Below are 23,674 nucleotides of genomic sequence, written 5' to 3'. Positions count from 1 at the left end.
GTTCATGCTGGCAGACTTTCAGTTCTAATCTGCCCTGTGTCTCCCTTGTGCATCTTTAGATGTTTTGGCTTTGGATTTGAAAAATACTTTTCAAATGTCAAAAAGACATTTTTTGCTACAGGTAAATTTTAGATTAATATAGGATATGTTGACATAGACTCACAGTTTAGTTTCTTAAAGAGTGGGTTTTGTTTCTGTAGATGGTATCAAATAGGGGAACTGTTTGACCTTTAAAGTAGAGCTGCACAATAAATGTTCTTTTTAATCGTTATCACAATAATGATTTTGTGATGAAAAAATAACAAAATCCTGAAGTTGCCTCTGTACATATGTCATAGGTGAAAAAACATGAATCTCTATATGGTCAGCATGTAAATTGTGCTGTTTTGTGTACTCCTGTCATTATTGCTCAAGTTGATCCAAAAATTGTTCTGAAAAGATGCACATTTAGACTGTCTTCACTGTTCTTCACTTCTGTGAAAACAACACATTATTATGAAAGTGAAATCACTGTAATGAGCTGCCAGTCCTCTGGGATTGTTGACAAACATTGGAAGACGATGCATAACAAATTGAGAGCTAAGATGGAAACAAACATCTGTGATGGAGAGAGTGAGAAAGAGAGAATGTTTTAGGAAATAACATGGGTTTGAATATTGTTTATTTTAAGAAATTAACTTGATTTTCAATTGTTGTCAAGATGTTTCATAATGTTATATGCTATACCTGAAATTGTGGTGATCCTTAACATTTTGAACACCAGTAAAGGTGTATGGCTTTAATGCTGGAGGTATATGGCTATAATGCTGGAGGTATATGGCAATAATGCTGGAGCCTTTTAGGTAAAACCAACACAAGGCAGAACTTCCCTTCTTACCTTTGTTCTGTGTTTGTTTCCCCAGTTTGAAGGTGAGGGCTGGGTGACCAGGACAGGACGACACTGCTGCAGTCAACAAGAACTTCTCCTCACCGTTTACCACTGCCCCCTCTCCCTCTGTCCTCTTTCCTTCTGCTGCTGGAGTTCTGCAAACCCCACTATTAAGAACTACTGCTTGTGAACACACTGTGTCTTGCTCAACCCCTCCCTGTTACCAATGGATCAGAGGACACAGGGGGGGCCCACCACTCCACCCCCTCTCCCTACAAATACCCAAATACCAGTGGAACGTGAAAAAGAGGCAGTAGGTGGTAAGAAAGAGGACGAGGAGGAAAAGAGAAAGCGAGAGAAGGACAGAGATGGGGCGCCAGCCGACCTCTGCAGCCCTGAGAGTGGTGCCAGCGATCACCAGCAGCAACAGTCCCCTCAGTTCTCTGTCAAAGAGACCAGCTACTCCGAGGGCAATGTCAAGCTTAAGATAGGCCTCCAAGCCAAACGAATGAAGAAGCCTCCTAAAATCCTAGAGAACTATGTATGCAGGCCTGCCTTTCGCGCCACTGTTAGACATGGGGGTCGTGGAGCGGGACGTGGTAGTCGTCGCGGAGGACCCCACGATGGCAGTGGTAACACCCCTAGTCCCCCCCATGTTAAGGAAGCAGAGAAGGTCTCCAACGTGAACCAAGGAACGTCTCAGCTATCGAGCGTTCCAGCTGCTACTGCACCCCCACCTTCTCTTCCTCCACCCATTTCAACCAACCCTGCCATTCCTGTGAACGGGAGTACACCAGCTAAAAGGGTCAGTGGGCTCAATATTATTCAGAATCACAGTTTGGGATTGTAAGGATGAGAAGGATGGGGGAGAGTGTTTTCTGATATTTTAAGAAAAAGACTAAAAGGAATCACACAACAAGCTGTCTGCTACAGACTGGCTAACAGAGCCAGACCAACATTTTGGCAAGGGTTGGCTGAACTCTTTTCCTGCCTGATACACATCGACAAACTATTTTTGTCATCTTCTCTTGACATGATCTCTAATAAGTGTTCTTATATTTTTCTGCCGCCTGTTCACTTTGTTCACCACATTACTGAACAAAGGTTTTGGTGGTATTTAGTTAATTCCATTTTGGTCTTAGGTTGCTAATACATTGGAACTTGGTTTAACTGAGAGAAGTTTGTTCTAAGCTAAATGCAATTTTATGTGTACTTGACTACAATTTGAAATTAGTGAATAATACCAATAGCACATAAAAAATTTGCTCTTGTATTACATGTTAATTTCCAGTGTCTCATGTGTTGTTTTTTCCCCCACATTAGGGTCCTCTGAAGCTGGCCTGTAAATCAGAAGGAAAGGCAGATGCAAAATCCATTTCATCTTCGGAGAGACCCCTTAACTTGCACCGCACTCTAGCAGACAACAAATTACACTCCTCTGGAAAGAAGAGCCTCACACCCCAATCCATCCCCACAGTACCATCACCAACCACCCCTACCCCCACTGCCTCAACTCCACAGGAACCCAAGATTGATGGGGTCACAAAACCCACCCAGTACATTTACACTGACAGCCAGAGGGAGCAAGAGAAAGGAGTTCAGAACTGGGGTGCACCCACAGTTACTGAGAAACTTGCACAGCTCATAGCCACCTGCCCACCTACAAAGTGTCCTAAGCCCAAAGCCCGTAAAGTGTCTCCTGCTTCCACACACAGCAGTTCTCCTCCCTTGATCTCCAATCTGCAGCGGCCTGAGCGGGCTATGGCCAACAGGAACACATATTCCAGAGCAGTCCACCTCTCTCCTCCCCCACCAGTGTCACGCCCCCCTGGCCGTCCATATGGCTCGCGAAACAAAGACAGCATCCTGGAGAAGTTATCTGGCATCCCTAGGAAAGAGGAAGCTGATGGACTCTCAAAGGGGATTATAAGTAGCAACATCAGTAGCAACTGCAGCAGCACCGCCAACATTCCTGCAGTTTCTTATGGCAACAGTCGTTTGACAACCATCACAAATGACAGCAATGACGGCAGTAATGGAATTAAATCACAGTCACGTCTTGGGCACTGTCTTCCACATTGCTCCACACCTTCTCTTTCTTCATCCTCTTCCTCCTTAGAGAGGATAGGGAGTGTGAACATGCCTACATCCCTTGGTTCACGAATCAGAGTGAGTCCCTTACAAACAGAGGAAATTATTGAGAAAGAGAATGAGCGGGACAAAGACATTGATAATCTCAGAGATTTAAGCAAATGTTCATCCTCAGCAGTGTCAGGGAAGCTAGATAGTAAAGAGAAGGGACTTGTTTTAGTACCTCCAAGTGAGAGGGGAAAAAGCTCAAGCCCAGCTAAGAGAAGTCCCATTCAGGACAGCTGTGCTAATGGAGAGCCAAGTCCAGTTGAGTCCATTAAACACACTGCTTCTCCTTCTTCGCCTTCTGGTTCTTGCAGCAGTCCTGCACCGCTTTGTGATGACCCTGAGCCTGCTTCTCCTGCATCACCTGCAGAGCTTGACTCCAAGCCTCTAAAAAAGCGCCGAGGTCGACGACCTCGCTGGACCAGAGTAGTCAACCGCTCCCAAAGGCCAATGCATGATACTTCTCCTAGCCAACCCAAGTCCACCACAACACTGCCTGCAGGTCTTGCTCCCTCTCTTCCAATCCGCCGGCCTGTAGGTAGGCCCCCCAATGCTAATCGTGTTCCCCCTGTTGTCTCCCAACTTTTTGCACCCCCACCTAAGAAAAGGGGCCGTCCTAAATCTAAAATGCCAAGATTGGATGCACCTGCACGTGGTCGACCACCTCTCAAAGTTGTCCCATCAAAAGTGTATTCCATGCTCAAGTCCAAAGAGGAGCAAGATCCCCCTGTTTTGCACCCTGAGATTGACCTGAACCTTCCTAAACCCATGCCAAGAAAACGAGGAAGACCAAAACGTTTGCCTCCAACCCTGCCACAGGAGACCCAGCCCCCAACATTAGCTCCAGAGTCGGGGGATTCTTCTGCAAGTGACAAGGGTTTTCGCAACAAGGGCAATGGGCAGCTTATAATGAAGACTCTAATAGGCAAGATCAACAAAATGAAGACAGTAAAGCGGAAGCGGCTCCTTAGCCAAATTCTGTTGGGGTCAGGTCCAGGACCTGAGCAGGATATCAATAAAAGCTCAAGTGTGTCAGGAACAGTGGCTGCTGCAACACAATCTCTCTCAACACTTGCAGCAACTTTTGGTGGCAAACTGGGACCTCAGATCAATGTAAGCAAGAAGGGGACAATATATATGGGTAAAAGAAGAGGACGCAAGCCAAAAGTACCATCAAACCCTTCACCAGGTGCCCCTACACCACCACCCGAGGCATTTTTGACCCCAAACACATCCTCCCCACACCACTCGCATCAGTCTCAGGCCTCACAAAACCAGCAGCACCAGGTGCCCCCTTCTGACATTTTTCCCTCTCCATCACTTTCCCAGTCCAGTGGGGGCCAAAGCCCTATTAGCGACGCTAGCTTTGTGGAGCCGGGTTCAGTGCACTTCACACCCCACCCACACTGCAGTCACTCCCATCAGGGCCACCACTCATTTCCCTTTACCCCTCCAACTTTTTCTGCGCCATCCCCTCGTACTCTGGGGGCATCCACAGCTGCGCACTACTCCCAGAAAAAGCCTCCTTGCAGAGGTCATCACCATCACCACCACCATTACCGGCAGCACTTCCATTACCGTAAGCTCTCGCCGCCCAGGCCGCTGTTGCCCACGTCCCCTGCTCCTCTTAGTGAACTGAAGGAAGCCACACCTTCCCCAGTCAGTGAGTCACATAGTGAGGAGACTGTGCCAAGTGACAGCGGCATTGGAACAGATAATAACAGTACGTCAGATCGTGGTGAGAAGGCTGGAGGTGCCAATGGTTTAACAGGGGTGGGAGTCCAACAGGGTATGCCCAGTGGCCTGCTTATGCCTGGAATGATGGGGTCATCAGTGGGCATCGGGATGGGGCTTAATCCCAGAGGCAGTAGGAGACATTCGTCCTCAGTACTTCTTGATCGCCCCTCACCCACACCATCCCCACTCGGCACAATGTCATCACCTGACCCACGCCGACCACACCCAGTTGCTGCACCCTCAGCACTAGTGGGGCACAAAGAGAAGCACAAACATAAGTGTAAGCGTCGTGGACATGGCTGTCCGGGCTATGACAAGCTGAAAAGGCAGAAGCGCAAACGCAAGAAGAAGTATCTGCAGCTGCGCTCACGCAGACAGGATCCAGACTTCCTTGCTGAGCTTGATGACATCAGTGTGCGGCTCACTGAAATACGAATTTCTCACCGCACACCTGCGCTTCGCCTGGGCAGCAGCTTGGGACTGGGTACAGCTGCAGCTGGGACAAGCCGCGGAACTGGCATGCCTAGCACCCGGGCAGGTAGTAGCATAGGAGGTGGTCCCAATCCTCCACCTCATCATTACTTACATAGAGACCTTCTGCCTACTATCTTCAGGATAAACTTTAGTGGGTACTATTCGCCCCACCCAGCCTACCCATGTGACTCTCTGCACTATGTCCGTAAGCCTGATCTCAAGAAAAAACGTGGAAGGCCTCCCAAGCTGCGAGAGTCAATGTCAGAGGTGCCTTTTGTTCCTGGGCTAGGATTTCCACTTTCCAGTGGAGGGTTTTATCACCCTTCTTACAGTGTCCCCTACTCCTCTGCTCCTCTCGGACTTGGTTATTATCGGAGCTATCCCCCAGCCAGTGCACTGTACCCTCACCCTCACCACCAGACTCCACATTCGGGCCCACCCCACCATGGGCACCATTCCCCTTCCTTCCCTCCACCTCCTCCACCTTCATATGTTCATCACCATCACCCACCCCACCTGCTTCTCAACCCTTCCAAGTTCCACAAAAAGAAGCATAAGCTGCTACGACAAGAGTTCCTAGGTGGAACTCGTTCACCAGTGCTCTACCCTGCTATGTCCTCCGATCTGTCATTTGGCTGGCACCATAAACACAAGCACAGGCACAAGCATCGTGATCGCTGTGGAGAGGAAGAGGATGATGATGGTGGAGGAGCTGGAGGCGGTGGAGGAGGGAGAAGTGGAGGTGAAAACATGGGAGTGGGAAGAGGGGAGCGAGGGGCAAGAGGAGGGAGCATGGACTCACTTCAGCGCTGTGGGTATGGCCGGGATGGCTCTGCCGACTCCAGTGCCAACAAGCAGGTGACTGCCACCTCTGGCAACTCTCCCTCTTCCTCCTCATCATCCTCAGCAGAAAGGTACAAGCGGAAAGAAGCATCAGTGTCTTGTCTGGGACCTTCTCGACTGTCCTTGGGCCGAGGAAATCGGGGGCATCGACCTGTGGAGTCCTGGTTCCGGATGGGCTCCTCTGATACTGATTACACCAAGCTTTCTCGCAACCAGAGCGTCAGCCAAGGTGCATTCTCTGATGGACATGTGCCTGAGCCAGTGGGGTGCTCAGATAGTGAGGAGGAAGATCCTACTTCAGCGAATGAAGAGGAGGATTCAGGCTCACACCACACCAACCTGTTTGCTTCTGCCCTCACTCGGACTTCTCTTAGGGGAAATCGAGGCAGGAAAGGTGGAAACTCTGAGAGCTCTAGCCTGACACGTTTGGACAGATCGCTGAGGAAGGATCTCTCCACTTCTGCTGAGAGGAGAGAATCAGGTAAGTTTAATGGGTCAAAGCTAACATTAACACTATACCAATAACGATTGATGTGTTTCATGTAGTTAACATAGAATAAATAATAATAAAATATATGGTGCACACTAGTAATGTATTGTTTTATATAGACTTGCCTTGCAATTAAAAAAAACCTCGACAAGTGATGAATGCAAATCAGTGTTTGAGTTTTCTAAGGTGACCCAAATTCAGTCTGACATTGTGAAGGTTACAGAATTAATGCAGTGAAGTGTAGTCACATTCCAAAAATAGCAGTTACCTCTGTGTCCTACAGAATTTTTGCTGTAATTTGATTGGACGATGGCATTCTTTGCTACACTGCACTCTACACAATAATAGATAATCTGTTACTGAAGAAAAGGCTGTCGCTGGCTTTGCCAATTTTAGTGTTACACAGTCAGACAGTGCGGTTGACAAACTAAAAGCCAGCAACTTGAAATGTCTCCCAATCACTGATGCCACACCTTGTTTTAAACAACAAAAGGGAAAGAGTGAAAAAATAATGGCTCCTTTAGAAGCAACAGCTGTTGGATTTTTGTGTGTGTTGAATTTTCTGTATACCAAATATATACAGACATGCAGAGTTTTACTCTAGTGCATAGACTAGAAGGCTCACAGTCAGACATATACCTGCATAAAGGTAATAATACTGAGGTAGGTGACATGGGGTGCTCTGGGCAATGAGCCAGAGATTTTCATGCTGACTGACATAGATTGACTGTGTGCATTGGTGTGTGCACGTGTACATGCTTGTGTGCATATGACGAAGGTCCCTTATGAGACAGCAGTGAAAAGCACATCAGGGAAATCTTGGATTAGACCTCAGGATGTGAGGTCAATCAGTGGTCATTGACTGCATCTCTGAGCTGCTGTGGCCAGGAGAAGACTGTTAGAAGGGGATAAAGGGAAAGAAAGAATGGTGGAGGAAAATAGTATTATTGTGAAAAGGGAGAGGGGGTTAGGAATGAGAAGACAATGGGTAAGTTGTATTATCGTTGATATAACAATGAATTTGAAGTGAGGTGTTCAGAATCCAAGTGGAATATATTGGAGTAAATATGGAGAATCAACAAAGGACATAAAGCCCACTAAGGTGATTTAAGGAGGTGAAGAAGACTGAAGGGAAATGCTGTGCAATGATGGAATGGGAATGATGGAAGGAGAGATAAAGTATAGATAGAAGGGGAGAGAGAGAACTCAGTATAATAGACCTGGTTGTATGTGTTAAATGAGATAAAGAGATAATGTGCATATAGACTGTGTCTTCAGCATTTCAGGCTGTGTACGTGTACATATGTGTGTACATGTGTGCCCCACATAGCAGCTACCTCTTCTTTTGTAGTTGAAAAGTGACAGGTACATCAAACATTTCAAAAATGCTTAAACATGTCTAAACATTTAACCAGTAGTGCTCATGTTAATCTTTAATTCCTGGATATTCCCTCCAATGTGTTTGTGATAGAACTGGTCCCTCGTCAACCATTCAGGCTATGACTGTATGTGGAAATGTGCCACCATTGTGAATTTAAATGGGATTCCTGGCTGTTTCTGTAGTAAAGACTAAAATATTTAACCTGTAACTTTGCATATTGATAATCATAATGCCCACACTCTTAAATGAACACTTTTAAGGAAGTGTGCATAAACATTTCATCAGCTGCCTTTCTCCTTAGTAATTACAGTGCACAAGAAGTACATTAGAAGCAAAACAAGCAAACAAAAAACATTAACTGCAATCCCTTTAAAGCCCAGTTAATCTTTTAAATTGAAAATTGGATTATTAGGAAACTCTCATAATCATAATCCTGTGTTATGATCTGATGTCACGGTGCTTATGAAGACGCTGTATTCACCTGTGCTCACTGTGAATTATTTTCTCACCGTAAATTACCACTCTATCACAGTATGACATCTTGTCTCTTCTGAGAGGTCCAAACAAGCTCATGTTCATACCATATGTAGGGAAAGGACAGAGAGCACATGCTTCTCTGCATCCATTTCAAATCTGTAATGGCGTTTGAGCATCATGTTGAACATTTCTTCACTTTTCCTCGTTCATCTTCTGCTGTTTGTGCAGGAAACGCTGGCATGCAGACTCGAGGCAGTCATTCTGAATGTGCAGATGCTCCACTCCACCGACACCACCACCACCCGCCCCTGTCCATCTCCCACTCCACTTCCTACCTCTCCCACTGCGGCCTAGACCAACCTGGGGTGGGTGCGGCCTCCCGGCCCTCCAGTCGTCAGGCCAGCCCCTCCACCCGCCCGCCCCAGCCTGCGTGCTGCCTGGACTCCTCCCCCTCATGCCTGTCCCACCGCTCAGCCCCGCCCCCTCCTAAGAACAACCTGCACCACGTCAACAAGATCCTTCGGGCCAAGAAGCTACAGAGGCAGGCACGTACGGGCAACAACATGGTGAAGAAGAGGGGCCCGGGGCGCCCCCGCAAACACCCTCTGCCCTCGCCGCCCCCGTCTCCCCCACGCCTGCCCACCGACACGGAGACCCTCCAGCTGCCCACCCGTCACAGAGTGGGCTGGGACGCAGACACCGTCATCGACGCCATCGAGTCCGTAGTGCAGGGCCAAAAGCGGAAGGGCCGGAAACGAAAGTGCTGGGACGAAACCGAGGAGAACGAAGAAGTGGAGGAGGAGGAGGAAGAGGAGGAAGAGGAGGAGGAAGAGAGGCCAGTGGCCAGAGAGGAGGAGATGATTGCAAGAGCACAAACAACAAGAGGAACGCCATGGCTGACTCCAGAGGAAATGCACTGTTTTCAGAGGTGTTTGCTTTTATTTATTATAAATCAGAGCACTATATAGCTCTACATCTTTATAGCAAAATTCTGATTGAACAATTATCAGTGCATTGCTGTTAAAATAGTTGATTAGGGTAGGCTTTTGCGTATTCTCAGTCTCCAGTACCATTTTGCTATCAGACCAAAATAAATACCATATCGAAACTGAACTGTTTTATCTTTATAGTGCTGTTGAGGGAAAGTCTGACGGACACTCCTCTCCTGAGCCAACGGGTCCAACCCCCATAGAGCAAGCTCCGCCCACACCAATGACTACTCAGCGGGAGAAGAGAGCTGCTAGGCCACCTAAAAAGAAGTTCCAGAAGGCGGGGCTTTATTCTGATGTGTACAAGACAGATGAGTATGTATAGCACTTGAAGGTGCCGTTACCTACACTCTCCAAGTCCTGAAGTTTGTAGAAAATGTCTTTGAAGGTCTTTGCATTTCTTCACCACGCCAACAGCCGAGCTTTCTCTTCCTCCCTTTGTCTCTCCACCAGTCCCCGCAGTCAGCTGTTACAGCTCAAGAAGGAGAAGTTGGAGTACACCCCAGGTGAACACGAGTACGGTCTTCTTCCTGCACCCATCCATGTTGGTAAGTCCTGCTTGCACCACTGTGCCCTCTCTAGTCACAGGATCCTTGTGCTTATTTTGATTATGTTGGTTTCATTGGTGGCCTTCAAATTGCACTTCAGAATAGTTCAGTGCTGAGAATACTTCAGTGTAAAATAATTTAATGCTGTCTTCATTCACTGCCCTTTACATCCAGTCTTTGCATTCCTCATTCCTCGTGACTGATAAATTGCATTTTCATCTTCATTGCAATATGAATGTGCATAATAAACACATTGCAGAAAGATAATAAAAAACTTTTTTTTTCTCATTTGAACTATCAGATGAAACATTCACACCATTTGGCCAGTCATATTAAGCCCCAACTAGCTGTTTGCTACCCTCAGACTGCTGCACCACCTCTGGGTTATTATGTTCTGCTCTTTATAAGTCTTTTTTGTTCTCGTGACTGTTGTTGGTCACTGAATGTCTTTTGTTCTCGTTAGTTGTTTTGGGTTTTGTTTAGTTTGTATCATTAAACTCCTTCAGTTGGAGATGCACTTTGCTTCCTTTCCTGTACATTCTACACCCATGTCGCTGAGTTTAGAAGAAAATATTTTAAAGGGGAAAGGAGAAAAGAAATGGATGTTCTTTTAATTAGTTAGTTAATTAGTATTCATGTGCAGTTTGCTCAAAAAATGTTTGTTTGAAATAATGCATTTCTTTAGATACGCTTTGATTGTAAATACAGTATAGAAAAAACTAACAATTTTCTCGTGCATACAGCGTGAGAAAGAGCGATCGCGTTGCCGAGATGGACTGCGGTGGAGGCTGCGCTGCCTCAGCTTATTGTACACTACACTCCACAACACTACACCACAACACTCCACTGTGCTGCTACTGCTCCTCCGCGCACCGCGCAAAATTAAATAAAAAGTCAGTCGTACTCTGGAGAGTCAGTCGTTAAGTGGGGACTCACTGTATTATGTGCAAAACAAAAAGTTCTTCTCTGTCAATACAGAGTGCAAATGGTGCAAACAGAGCCTGACCAAGTATGTCACTGAATTTGCTGCAACTACACTGCCATGTTCATTTTTAAGAATATTAGTATCCCCACACTGCTCCCGATATCCTTTGCTGTCTCAACTTGCCAAAGTGTCTTTCTGTCCCTGCTACCTCTGTTCAAGTGAGATATGTTGATTTGAGTACTGAGCTGTGGTGCTGGTGTAAATGTCTCTGCATCCTGCTCGTATTAGTCGCGGTGTACGGCATTATTTTCATACACTGTTTGCATATGGTCAGTGTCTTATCAGTCATTTATCATTTCCGCCGGCTACCCAAAATGGTGCCAAACAAACGATTTGAAAGTGGCGGGGGCATCTTCAATAGTAATACCTGTATTTTCCAACATTCTGGCTACTTGCAGGATCAGAAATCCCGCGAGACAGATTTTTAACACGCCGAGAAATTTCGCTGAGTTACATCTCGCAAGATCTCGTGACACGAGATCTCGTCACACCCCTAGTGAGCATGTATACAGCAGTGTACCTGAATAGCAGAAAGACATGGGAACTGTGTAGCTAATATGCACAGTTCATTTATTGCAAGTCACAACATTGCACATCTATCGTACATTTTCTTCATATCGTGCAGGCCTAATTAAAAAATCTTAATATTCAAACCATACTTAAAAATTCTGCGATATTGTTATCTTTATACCTTATTTTCTATCCCTACTACTTGTAGCTCCCCTAGAATGTGTAACATATACACTGAACTCCACAAAGTGCTCAGCCTGAGCTTGCCCCCTAATTACTAGCTAATTAGTTACTCCCAACACTTGTAATACCCCTCGGTTTACAAAACGATTGGTTACGGACTGTCTGGGTGTTGAGTTCTGTGGCCTGCTGTTTGATTCCACTGGTAGAGTATGTGAGCTCTGCCTGTGTGTTATTAACCTCTCTGTCTCCTGTCCTCTCCAGGGAAGTACTTGAGACAGAAGCGCATCGATTTCCAGTTGCCTTATGATATCCTTTGGCTTTGGAAACATGACCAGGTAGCTAAAACCACCCACTTTCATTTTACACAGCTACACGTCACTCTATTCACAGTTATTAAATGTTAATCTCACCATCTGTCAGTTATTACAGTGACTTATTTTGCATGGTCCATTTTACCATTCTTTTCAGCTCTATAAGAGACCGGATGTGCCTCTCTACAAGAAGATAAGATCCAGTAAGGACGTTTCTCATTTGTCGTCATTCAATACATATGCTCTGAATTTAAAATGGAACCTTCATTAGCTTGCATATAGGAAATTAGCAAAAAGAGAAAACTTTTGAATTAATGAATGTAGTATTTTGTCATTCATTAGGCTTTTTTTGTGTAATTGTGCTTTTTGTGTTTTTTCTAGAACAATTTTGGAATATGATATGGTATTAACTTCTTGTGCAGATCTAGTTTTTGGGCATGTGTGACTGTTTTGCTAACCTATCCCATCTTCACCGCCACTCTCAGACGTATATGTGGATGTGAAGCCTCTCTCGGGCTACGAAGCCACTACCTGTAACTGCAGGCTCCCTGAGGACTCTAGCGACAAAGGCTGCGTGGATGACTGCCTGAACAGGTAATAACAAAACAGTTGTTGATCTTTTTTGACAGGCCGTTATTTAGAACCACACTGCAGAGGCTTCTTGACCCCGCCCCCGTTCACCAGGCTGATGCAGTTACAGTTAATGAAACCATTAACTGTAGGGTGGGGGGGGGGGGTGGTGCAGCGAGTTTAAAGCTGTTGACGGGGGGGCGGGGGGGGATGTAAATTGTTAGCAGATAGCGGAGGGGAGGTGTAAATGCACACAAATTAAGTATTGTATTGCGATCGATCGCCAAGTATAAACGCCTCCGCCGAGCGTTGAGGAGCGATTTCGATTGGAGGATCATGCTCTTATTTTTTATATTATTTTTTTTTGCTGATGCTGGTCCAGCGTGTCGCATGCCAGTGATTATGTCTCGGCGTGCCAATGGTGGCATGCGTGCCATAGGTTGCCGACCCCTGGGGTAGACCCTTTGCAAGTTTTAGGTGTTCTACATTCAACTTTCTTCTGAAGGCAGTGGAGTTTTGGTGTGTTTTTGGCTTAATGATGGGTTGTAACGCAGAAATATTATATCACATATTATTCATTGATCAGGACAGATGGACACTTGTATTATTATGGTTTTTATGATTGCTAATATGATTTAATTTCTTGAAATTTGTAAAAAGAAACTGAATTTTTCTTGCAAAAAGAAACAAATCATTTCAGAATTTGTAAAAATTTAATAATTGATTAAAATGGAAATGGGCATGGTGATGTAATCGCTCAATCAATAAAATACATACACCCGCACACTATAGTGAGCAAGATACTGGTCAGTCTATCCAGAGGCGGTTCCCGGGGGGGGCAGTGCCCCTGTCACAACATCCTTGGCCCCTCTAAGGCCCCTCTAAATGGCGATAAAGTGGCCGCAGTGTTGGTAACTTAGCGATTTTGTCTCCAACTAGTGAGTATTCAGATGTCTCTAGCTACTCTTTTTAGAGGGTTATGCCCCCGCCCCTTATATTATATTATATTGCTTCCTTATATTACCCACCTGCAGGAGTGTGTAGTAACAATATGACCTCTTTTTTCCTGTCCATGTCTGTACATCCTCTTATCTCCTTTGCCTCTCTCTGTCTCTTACTCACCCTTCTGTCTGTCTCTCTTTCTCTCTCTCTACATTCTATCCCCCCATCCTCCCTCCATCCACTCCCCCGCCTCTCCCTTCTTCCCCACCCCGTGCCACACCCCTCACTCCCTTCCCGCCCACTGCCAACCTATCCCACCATTCGTCCCTGCCCCCTTCCTCTCGCCCCGCCCCTCTCTCAGGATGATCTTTGCCGAGTGCTCCCCTAGCACGTGCCCGTGTGGCGATCAGTGTGACAACCAGCGCATCCAGAGGCATGAGTGGGTCCAGTGTCTGGAGCGCTTCCGCACAGAGGGCAAGGGTTGGGGCATCCGCACCAAAGAGGCGCTTCGCTCTGGCCAGTTCATCATTGAGTACTTGGGAGAGGTGGTCAGTGAGCAGGAGTTCAGGTCAGCTCCGTAATTAACTTCCAAATTTCCTCATGCATGCAGCTGTCTGAAGTTTATGAACTGTGGCTTACTGAATAAGGATGAAAAATTGGAAGAATTGCTGTTGATTTCAGTTTTTGTTGTGAAGATATTCAATTTAATTTATTACTTGTGCGAGCATTCAACCAGATGTTTTGATGAACGTTCATCAGGAGGGGGAGTAAAGAATAGCCTTAGCACTCATTTCATTTGATATGAGTGTTTCCTTCCTTTTGAGATGTCCTATACATTTGGAGCTTGTAGCCAAACTGCTGTTTATATGTTGCCTGAATTAGGGATGCACCGATTCCGATATTAATATCTGTATCAGTCCCGATATTGGAAAAAATTCTAGATCGGGTATCGGTGACAATGTGACCGATCCATTAAAACAGATCTATTCAGTCTAATTCTATGCTTGTAACGCTCTTCGGAGTTAGTTCAACCTTAAATATCTACTCTGTCCCGGATAGAAGTGAACTTGGACAGTTAACAGGCGAGTGAAACACGAAGCACACAGAGGAGATGTGAATCGCTGACTCGTACTCGCGCTGGTGGTATTCCACTTAGTCCGTTTATTTGCTGGTTGACCAAAATAAACCTGGGCTCCAGCCCTACTTGACTGTTCATACATGGACTGGTGAATTGTTCAAAGCTCATTTAATGCGTTACTTACAGAAATAAAATAAAGAGCAGTGGTCTGAGTCGGTCTATGGCAGAAAGCTAAAAAAAACAACAATATTCCATACGCGTGCTCAACTCGCTCCCTTAAAGAGACAGTACACATTTTTCTGGTCATTACATGCTTTGTGCTCTGCGTGATGTCTGCGCTAGCAAACTAGCCACATAGGTATTGCTGTTTCTCTTATTTCATCTCCTTATTTATTTTTAATTATATTTAGAATTCTTGAACCATTTCAAAGGTTTCTTTCAGTTATTTTTTTTCATGTTTGACTAAAGTTGTGAACCTATTGTTTTTGTCAGTTTCAGGTTCTTTTGTATTATTTATTTTACATTCGATGTTATATTCATAATAGCACTGACTGAACAAATGTAAGTTGTGTTGTTTTTACATATTTATATGTGTGTTTAAGTGTGCTATACTGGTGCAGAATTTTCAATAAACTTGTAATTCAGTATGTGTATAAAAAAAAAATGTTTTAAGTCGATTCAGCACTGTGTTACTCTATCAGATCGCAGTGGGGAACCGTCAGGGCCCTCTACGCCCTCTCACAGGGCCTAAAATATTCTTAAAACATTATATATATAATTATCCAATTTTATTTTATCTACTCACAGTTTTACAATCGACATCTAAACAATTACAAAAATATAAGCAAATAAATTATTCACCCGTGTCTATTCAATCTGTGTTGGAAGGTGAGGGGTTAAGTGGAAGCCTGTGAGCCTGTGTCTCCCCCTATCAGGACTGTGATACCCGCTGTTCATTTTACAGAGGGCCAGGCCGTTATAATTCAGCGCAATACCAGTTTCAAATGACAGTAAAATTGACCAATCATATCTTCCCTCTTAATGGGCGGGCTTAACTGTATGATAATTTCCGCCCGCTGTGGCGACGCTTGCTGTCGTTAGCGTATCACGGCTAGCTGGTTTCGATTCATCCTTTTGACGTCCTCATTTACATATTCCGCTTCCGAGAACCACGGAGCTGTGAACCTTATTTTGTTTGGAAACTTATTTTGCTTAAGAAGTTATCTAGTACAGATATTGTTTATTGTGTTTCTAAACCTGTACTGTCGTCTCAGTTTTTTCTATATTCATTATTGCAGTTTATTAAGAGAGGAAAAAAATTCTTTTCGGGGGGGGGGGGGAGCGGGCCCAGGTTTAATGGTCACCGTTCGCTACTGTCAGATCGGTATCGCATCGGTATCAGCCGATACTCAGCCTCAGATATCTGAATCGGTATCGGAAGTGAAAAACGTGAATCGGTGCATCCCTAGCCTGAATACATGTGTGTGGCAGAGCTACCCCAAACCAGAAGTAACACTGATGTGTGAAAACCCTGTTAGCACTGTTGAACGTGACAAACGTTTCCCAGCTCTGCACCCACAGCTGTGCCACCGTCAGTCTTAATGCTGCAGTGGGAACCATTTGTCCCTTTTTGCCTGTAACTTTACACTGACAAAATAGATGTGAGTAATAAAATTTCCAGTGAGTATTGGTACATGGTAGGTGTTTCTGAGAGTACATAGTGCCTGTGTTACTGCCAAAATTTCAGAATTGTTTGGGGAATCATTTTCATTACCTGTAAAGCTTCTGAATTATTTTTAACTGTTACTTGGCTTTTGAGATGTTGTTATCCACTTTTAAAAAATTAGATTTTCATAAATCTAAATAAATAAATAAAATAAAGAAAACATGGATATAGTCCTGACAGAGTGTGAAATCTTTAACGGAGCCTCTCTGTGCGCAGGAGTCGTATGATGGAGCAGTACTTTGCCCACAGCGGGCAGTACTGCCTGAACCTGGACAGTGGCATGGTGATCGACAGCTACCGCATGGGCAACGAGGCACGCTTCATCAACCACAGCTGCCAACCAAACTGTGAGATGCAAAAGTGGTGGGTTTACACATCACGCGTCAGCAGTGTTGCGGCTACGCGAGCACCGCCCCGGTTCAGCGGCAGGTCCCATTTTGAGTGCCGGAAGTGAGGAATGGATCTCGTAGTGCGACATAATCAAAGACCAGTGGTGTCAGGGACGCCGTCTGAGACAGCCCGCCAAAAAGTCTCGCATGTTTGAATTTTCTCATCTAGTCTGACAACTTCCTTGACCCTGACCAGTAGGATAATGGAGTGCACTCTAGCACACATGCGTTAGAGAAAAGAAAGATACTAATTTTGATTTCAGTTAGAATAATTGTGAAATCACCTGAAATTAGCACCTGTCTTCATATCTGAATTCATCAAAGTATACAATTCCTGAAAACCAGTAGCTTTTCCCTCCGCCTTCTGTATACATGCAGTGAAGATGGTAGCTGTTGCTACGTGTATGTATTGTTTTTGACATCATTCATTATCTCTCTTTGAAGCAATAGTCAGTACATACTATATGCTCTTTGTGACACCCAGGAGCAGGTCCACATTTTTACTTCTTTCTTCCCCGAACACAAACCCGCCAGCATCACACACAGCGCTCCTGTAGCCACCATTGATGACCCAAGAACGATGATTGTTCAGAGTCAAACTTCGCCAGTCCACTGACCAAGACATGCCAAGCATTGACGCCACCATATTGGTGTAATGTGATGTAATTACCATGGGGACAAGCAGAAACGCTGTAGTCTGACCCTGGCGTAAAACAAGAGCGAATCCCTGCTGGTCTGTGTGTAAGACTGCAGTAACACCAGTGCTGCCCCACATACGGCAGAGCAAAAGGGACATGAGTCATGAGCAGTGAATCTTACACTACAATGTTAAGAGCCTGTGTTGACTTCAAAAGCACTCACTGCTACGATGAAACTGTTTCAGCCTTCCTTAAAAGTTCAGCCAACTCCTAACAGATATTTTGAAGCTTGTCATGAAAGAGCGATTATGTTTAGCTGGTAGGAGAGGCTGGAGGACACAGCTGTGCTGGCCACTAGATATTCATACCCACATACACATTCTCTTACACACGCACCCTCTCTTTCTGCCCCAACCTACCTGCCCTTCCTCTCAGTCCCTCAGTCACAGCCAGAGATCATGATGACTTCAAACATTGTGTCTCATTACAAACCATTGTGTCTCATTACAAACCATTGTGGGCCCTATTATAAAGTTGAAAATTCCATCCAGTACAATTCAACTAGCAAACTCAAAGCAGCTGTATCTTGGGAAAGTGGCAAGAACTCTACAGGAAATCAAGCATTGCTGCTCATTTCTGTATCAGAGTAAATTCCAATCCGGATCACTCCATTAACCTGAGAAATACTTTGGATTTATTGCCAGCTTGATACTAAACTGTAATTTACCGTCGCAGGTCGGTCAATGGTGTGTACAGGATTGGCCTGTTTGCTCTGAAGGACATGGACAGTGGCACTGAGCTCACCTATGACTACAACTTCCACTCCTTCAACACTGAAGAACAGGTGGGTGTGGATTTTGGCTACTCTCTGCTCCACAAGAGCTCTTAACACACACACACAGCTATCCACACAGCAGCATGACTGCCTGATTGTCTCTGCCTACCTGCCTGTGTCACACCGTGCTCCTTCATGGTATTTTAAATGGCCGTCATGACCGACAACCATTTCTCTTACTTCTGTTATCTTTAATTCTTCTTTTTTTAAAAAATTCTTCTTCATTTTTGTTTCCTCTACAGCAAGTGTGTAAGTGTGGCTCGGAAGGTTGCCGTGGTATCATTGGTGGCAAGAGCCAACGAATCAACGGGCTTCCCGGCAAAACGGGGAGTGGAGCCCGGAGGCTCGGGAGGCTGAAGGAGAAGCGCAAGTCGAAACATCAGCTAAAAAAGAGGGTAGGAGACGCAACATCGCGCACAAGCAGCTGGCAGACGTGTAGTCGTGTAATCCTGTTTTACAGCGTAGCAGTAACATTTGGCTTCCTCTGCACTCAGGAGGAAGAGTCCAGCGACAGCAGCAAGTTTTACCAGCACCTTCTGATGAAGCCCATGTCTAACCGAGAACGGTAGGATGCCCACACAAGCACTCATGTCTCAGAGCGATGAAGCCAGTGGAGGCCCAGACCCGAGGGCCTGACCTCATCCCTTGCTGCTCTCCACCCATCACCAGGAACTTTGTGCTGAAGCACCACGTCTTCCTCCTGCGGAACTGGGAGAAGATGCGTGAGAAGCAGGATCTGCTGAAGCGTGAGGGGGAGCGGGAGCGCGAGGGTACCGGCCTCTCCCTCTATGCCCGCTGGGGTGGCGTCATCCGCGACGACGGCAACATCAAGTCAGGTGCGTGTCCGCCGCCTGCACGGCCGGAGAGGATGCCCTGCACCACGCCGTCTGAGTGCTACCTTCCTGTCCTGCAGACGTGTTCCTCACGCAGTTCTCGGCGCTGCAGACGGCGAGGTCGGTGCGCACGCGCAGGTTGGCCGCCGCAGAAGAGAACACGGAGGTCACGCGCACAGCACGCCTCGCACACATCTTCAAAGAGATCTGCGACATGATCACTAGCTACAAGGGTCAGTATACACTCATGCACAAACATGCACACATATATGCACACACATGAATGTCAGCCTACACAAACACATGCATGTACAACATGTTACATGCGAAGATGTCAGGCAGTTCAGGAGTGAACAGATATATAATATAAACACACAAACACTTGGCACACAGATGCACACATTGCTCATTCTTGTGCATCACACTCTCAGTACCTCTGACTAATGTGTTATTTCACTGCTATCGAGTGACTAATGGCAATCTGCTGCATATTGTCTGTATCGTATGTACACACACACACAGACCGCAGTGGTGTAACAGGGCTTATTGGTAGGTGGGTGATATGGGTGCTGGGTGGATCTGACGAGGCCTTTAACCTGCTTCACGCCCCCCCCACCCTGCTACACAACCCCCCACCCAGATTCACGCCCCGCACCCTGCTACACGCCCCCCCCCACCGTGGTACTCTGCTCGTTTGAACCCGTGATAAATGTGTAGCGTGAGTGAGTGGGGTCACAGCGCTACACAGGTGTGCTGAAGAACAAACAAACCTAAAGCTGCTTCAGCAATTCCACGCTGCGGAGCTGATGCTGTTTAAACGAGCAGTGACGTGGTGAGCAGACGAGACCACAGCCTGTTGTCAGACAGCTGTTCCTACCATAGGCCATACCAGAACCAGAGCACACGTACACGCCAGCTTCTCATCACAGGTGTTCTTGGCTGTTCCTACCATAGGCCATACCAGAACCAGAGCACACGTACACGCCAGCTTCTCATCACAGGTGTTCTCGGGTGTGTCGGCCCAATGGTCTTTGTAGGTCTCATAAAACAATGAAATGGGACACGTTTGACTTTTCTGCTATATCCCATGGCAACTGCCACAACAGACTATCGAAATTAATTACCAAACCCCCTAGTGGTGCCTCTCTTGTGCACACACGCTCTGAAAACATTCACTCTCTCTCTCTCTCTCTCTCTCTCTCTCTCTCTCCATCTATCCAGACTCCACAGGCCAAACCCTGGCTGCTCCATTGCTTAACCTGCCTTCCAGAAAGCGGTAAGATCACAGTGGGGATCTTCTCAGTTCATTGTCCAGTCATTGTTACTTTGATAAAAAGGCTATGATGTAGTAGATAGAGAAGCTGTTTTAAAATTACAATAAAGCAGCATCATCTACAGTAAGTACAGTTGAGTTGTCAATGGCAGGTTTGATATAGCAGGGACAAATTAATTGTAGAAACAGTAGAAATTAATTCGGTCTGATTCAGCTGAACCCAAGGAAGCCAATCAGAAGTGTACCCAATGCTTGCAGCGGTTACCGTAGTTATGCAGCAGGAGTGTTTTTGGGGAGTGCTAAGTGCTTGTTTGTGTGCGTGTGTGTAGGAACACACAGTACTACGAGAAGGTGTCAGATCCTTTGGACCTCAGCACCATCGAGAAGCAGATCCTGACGGGACATTACAAAACAGCCGAGGCCTTCGACACGGACATGCTCAAAGTGTTCCGCAACGCCGAGGTCAGTCCTTCCAACACAGCTGTGTGTTTAGGAGCCGCCGCCTCACTCACACCGTGTTCCTCGGGGCAGGCAGGGAATCCACACGGCGTCAGAGCTTCTCTGCTCCCACGCTACTTTAATCTCTCCAAGCTCCCATCAGTAAAACACAAAGCAGCCCCAGACTGGCACAGAATGCAGTGCAGTCTGATACCCTTGGGCCCCACTCAAGTAGAGTAGAGAGTGAATGATGAGTAGATGTTTGAGTGGCATCATTCACTCTGCCAGTAACTTCTAAGTCCCCTCTCATTTTTGGCTCCCACACCAAGGTGCTGGAGGGCACTTTTGGATTCTGAAGTTCATATCAGCTCAGTACCTCCGTTTGAAAGTGTTACACCTCCTGTCCTTACACCGGCAGAAATACTACGGCCGCAAGGCTCCGGTGGGGCGGGACGTGGGCCGCCTGCGCAAGGCGTACTATGGCGCCCGCCACGAGGCCGCCGTGCAGATCGACGAGATCATGGGTGAGACGGCCAGCGAGGCCGACAGCTCCGATTCGCTGGACCGCGACCACAGCAACCTCCACCACCACCATCACCACCACCACCTCCAGCAGCACCACCACAACAAGGATGATGACGTCATCCGCTGCATCTGCGGCTTGTACAAGGATGAGGGTCTGATGATCCAGTGCGAGAAGTGCATGGTGAGACAGCCCACACCCATGAAAAGGGAGCTGGTCTAACTGACTAATTACCAGCAGTGGAAATCTTCCTGAACTAAGAAACAACTCAGCCCAAACTTTACAATCTCTGTGATAGCAGTTTAAGAAACCGACCCCTTAGAATCGACACACGGCTCAGCGCTGCATTATAATGACAGACACTGGGATCATTTTCCAACCCCATGGCTGAATCCCCAATAAAGAACCTTTTAAGCAGGGAAAACAGGATGTACAGCAGATGGAAAATCTGTCCTTTTACTGTAACCTCACTGTGACATCACCCGCCCCATCTCTCCGCCTCTCTTCCCCACCCGCAGGTCTGGCAGCATTTTGACTGCATGCGTCTGGAGTCGGAGGTGGAGCACTATCTCTGTGAACAGTGTGATCCTCGCCCGGTGGATATGGTGGGTAACCTTCATGCTGTGACCCCTGTGACCCATTTAATTAGTGTTGAACCCCACACCATTAGCATTTAATTAGATTGTTGAACCCCACACCATTAGCATTTAGAGTGTTGAACCCCACACCATTAGCATTTAATTTGAGTGTTGAACCCCACACCATTAGCATTTAATTTGAGTGTTAAACCCCACACCATTAGCATTTAATTAGTGTTGAACCCCACACCATGAGCATTTAGTGTTAAACCCCACACCATTAGCATTTAATTAGTGTTGAACCCCACACCATTAGCATTTAGAGTGTTGAACCCCACACCATTAGCATTTAGAGTGTTGAACCCCACACCATTAGCATTTAAAGTGTTGAACCCCACACCATTAGCATTCAATTTGAGTGTTGAACCCCACACCATTAGCATTTAATTAGTGTTGAACCCCACACCATGAGCATTTAATTAGTGTTGAACCCCACACCATGAACATTTAATTAGTGTTGAACCCCACACCATGAACATTTAATTAGTGTTGAACCCCACACCATGAACATTTAATTAGTGTTGAACCCCACACCATTAGCATTTAGAGTGTTGAACCCCACACCATTAGCATTCAATTTGAGTGTTAAACCCCACACCATTAGCATTAAATTAGTGTTGAACCCCACACCATTAGCATTTAGAGTGTTGAACCCCACACCATTAGCATTTAATTAGAGTGTTAAACCCCACACCATTAGCATTTAGAGTGTTGAACCCCACACCATTAGCATTTAATTAGAGTGTTAAACCCCACAACATTAGCATTTAATTCATGTTAATTAAATTAGAGGCATCCAGCACCATGCTCACTTTCACTTTGTGATTGTTGATGTGTTGGTCACACCCACCAACAGTGGGATTGTATATTCAAGACTGTGCAAATTCTGGGTGTCACATGACTTTTATTCATAACCAATAGGAAGTCCCGATGGTACCTCAGCCTAGTTATGCCCAGTCAGGCTCCACCTACTACATCTGCCTGCTCAGAGATGATCTGCTGCTACACCAGGGTAAGTGTTTACGTGTGTCAAAGTCAAATTTATTTATATAGCGCTTTTCACAACACATGTTGTCACAAAGCAGCTTTACAATCATATGGGTCCAGATCCCTAATGAGCAGTGGCAAGGAAAAACTCCTTATGTGTATGTGTGTCTATGCATCTTCACTAAGAGTATTCTGAATGAGCACAGGCATTCCCATCTGTTGGTCTAAGTTGTATCAATGGGTTATTGATTTTCCTGTGCGTATGTGTTGTAGGTGACTGTGTGTACCTGATGAGGGACAGTCGGCGCACCCCGGAGGGCCAGCCAGTGCGCCAGTCCTACCGGCTCCTCTCCCACATCAACAGAGACAAATTAGACATCTTCCGCATCGAGAAACTCTGGAAGAACGAGAAGTAAGCCCCTCCCCTCACTGCACCTCACAACCCAGGGGTGCCACCTCATTAGGGGTGTCACGATCTCGAGCCTCAAAGCCAAAAAGAGGATCGACGATCCCTCCCTCTAAGCTACGCAAGCATCCACACTACGCAAAGTAAAGCCTGGTTTATACTTGACGCGCCGAAAATGACATAATCGCGGTGGCTCCGCCCGTGCATGAGGGCCTCGCGTGCTGTCGATTCGCGAGGTCGTGCACCTCTTGAATTTTGTAACCTCAGCGCAATGAACAAAGTCATGTTTGCTGGGCTCATACACCTTTACAAGATGGAATTCAAACACTTGTATGTCACTTTCAAGGTCCATTTCAATTCCCAGCACGTTAAACCTAATTACGTTAAATATTTATACATATATTCGTAATGATTCGAAATAATTCGCTTTTTCATCACATTATTTAATGGTTGTTTATTTTCAAAA

At 46.0% G+C, this 23,674-nt stretch overlaps 1 protein-coding gene across 8 annotated transcripts in view; it reads left to right on the top strand.

The window, feature by feature from the left end:
- ash1l (ash1 (absent, small, or homeotic)-like (Drosophila)) overlaps positions 1-23,674 on the top strand; it is a 34,569-nt gene that overhangs the window by 4,484 nt on the left and 6,411 nt on the right. For 7 of the 8 annotated variants that reach the window (XM_077008088.1, XM_077008093.1, XM_077008089.1 and 4 more), the window contains 20 exons: positions 903-1,673; positions 2,192-6,539; positions 8,635-9,334; positions 9,537-9,710; positions 9,849-9,943; positions 11,883-11,956; positions 12,090-12,135; positions 12,418-12,526; positions 13,806-14,012; positions 16,465-16,611; positions 18,011-18,119; positions 18,353-18,675; positions 18,780-18,946; positions 19,024-19,176; positions 20,165-20,219; positions 20,546-20,678; positions 21,073-21,360; positions 21,696-21,782; positions 22,737-22,827; positions 23,076-23,214. In XM_077008088.1, the coding sequence (XP_076864203.1) occupies positions 1,095-1,673; positions 2,192-6,539; positions 8,635-9,334; positions 9,537-9,710; positions 9,849-9,943; positions 11,883-11,956; positions 12,090-12,135; positions 12,418-12,526; positions 13,806-14,012; positions 16,465-16,611; positions 18,011-18,119; positions 18,353-18,675; positions 18,780-18,946; positions 19,024-19,176; positions 20,165-20,219; positions 20,546-20,678; positions 21,073-21,360; positions 21,696-21,782; positions 22,737-22,827; positions 23,076-23,214 (8,024 nt within the window). In that variant the 5' untranslated portion in view covers positions 903-1,094. The remainder of the gene's footprint in view (positions 1-902; positions 1,674-2,191; positions 6,540-8,634; positions 9,335-9,536; positions 9,711-9,848; positions 9,944-11,882; positions 11,957-12,089; positions 12,136-12,417; positions 12,527-13,805; positions 14,013-16,464; positions 16,612-18,010; positions 18,120-18,352; positions 18,676-18,779; positions 18,947-19,023; positions 19,177-20,164; positions 20,220-20,545; positions 20,679-21,072; positions 21,361-21,695; positions 21,783-22,736; positions 22,828-23,075; positions 23,215-23,674) is intronic. The other variant, XM_077008096.1, reaches the window with a different exon arrangement.

This window comes from Brachyhypopomus gauderio, chromosome 6 (assembly GCF_052324685.1).
Source record: "Brachyhypopomus gauderio isolate BG-103 chromosome 6, BGAUD_0.2, whole genome shotgun sequence".
Lineage (NCBI taxonomy): Eukaryota > Metazoa > Chordata > Actinopteri > Gymnotiformes > Hypopomidae > Brachyhypopomus > Brachyhypopomus gauderio.
Note: the sequence above shows the minus strand (reverse complement) of the source record. Positions and strands in the feature narration are given on the sequence as shown.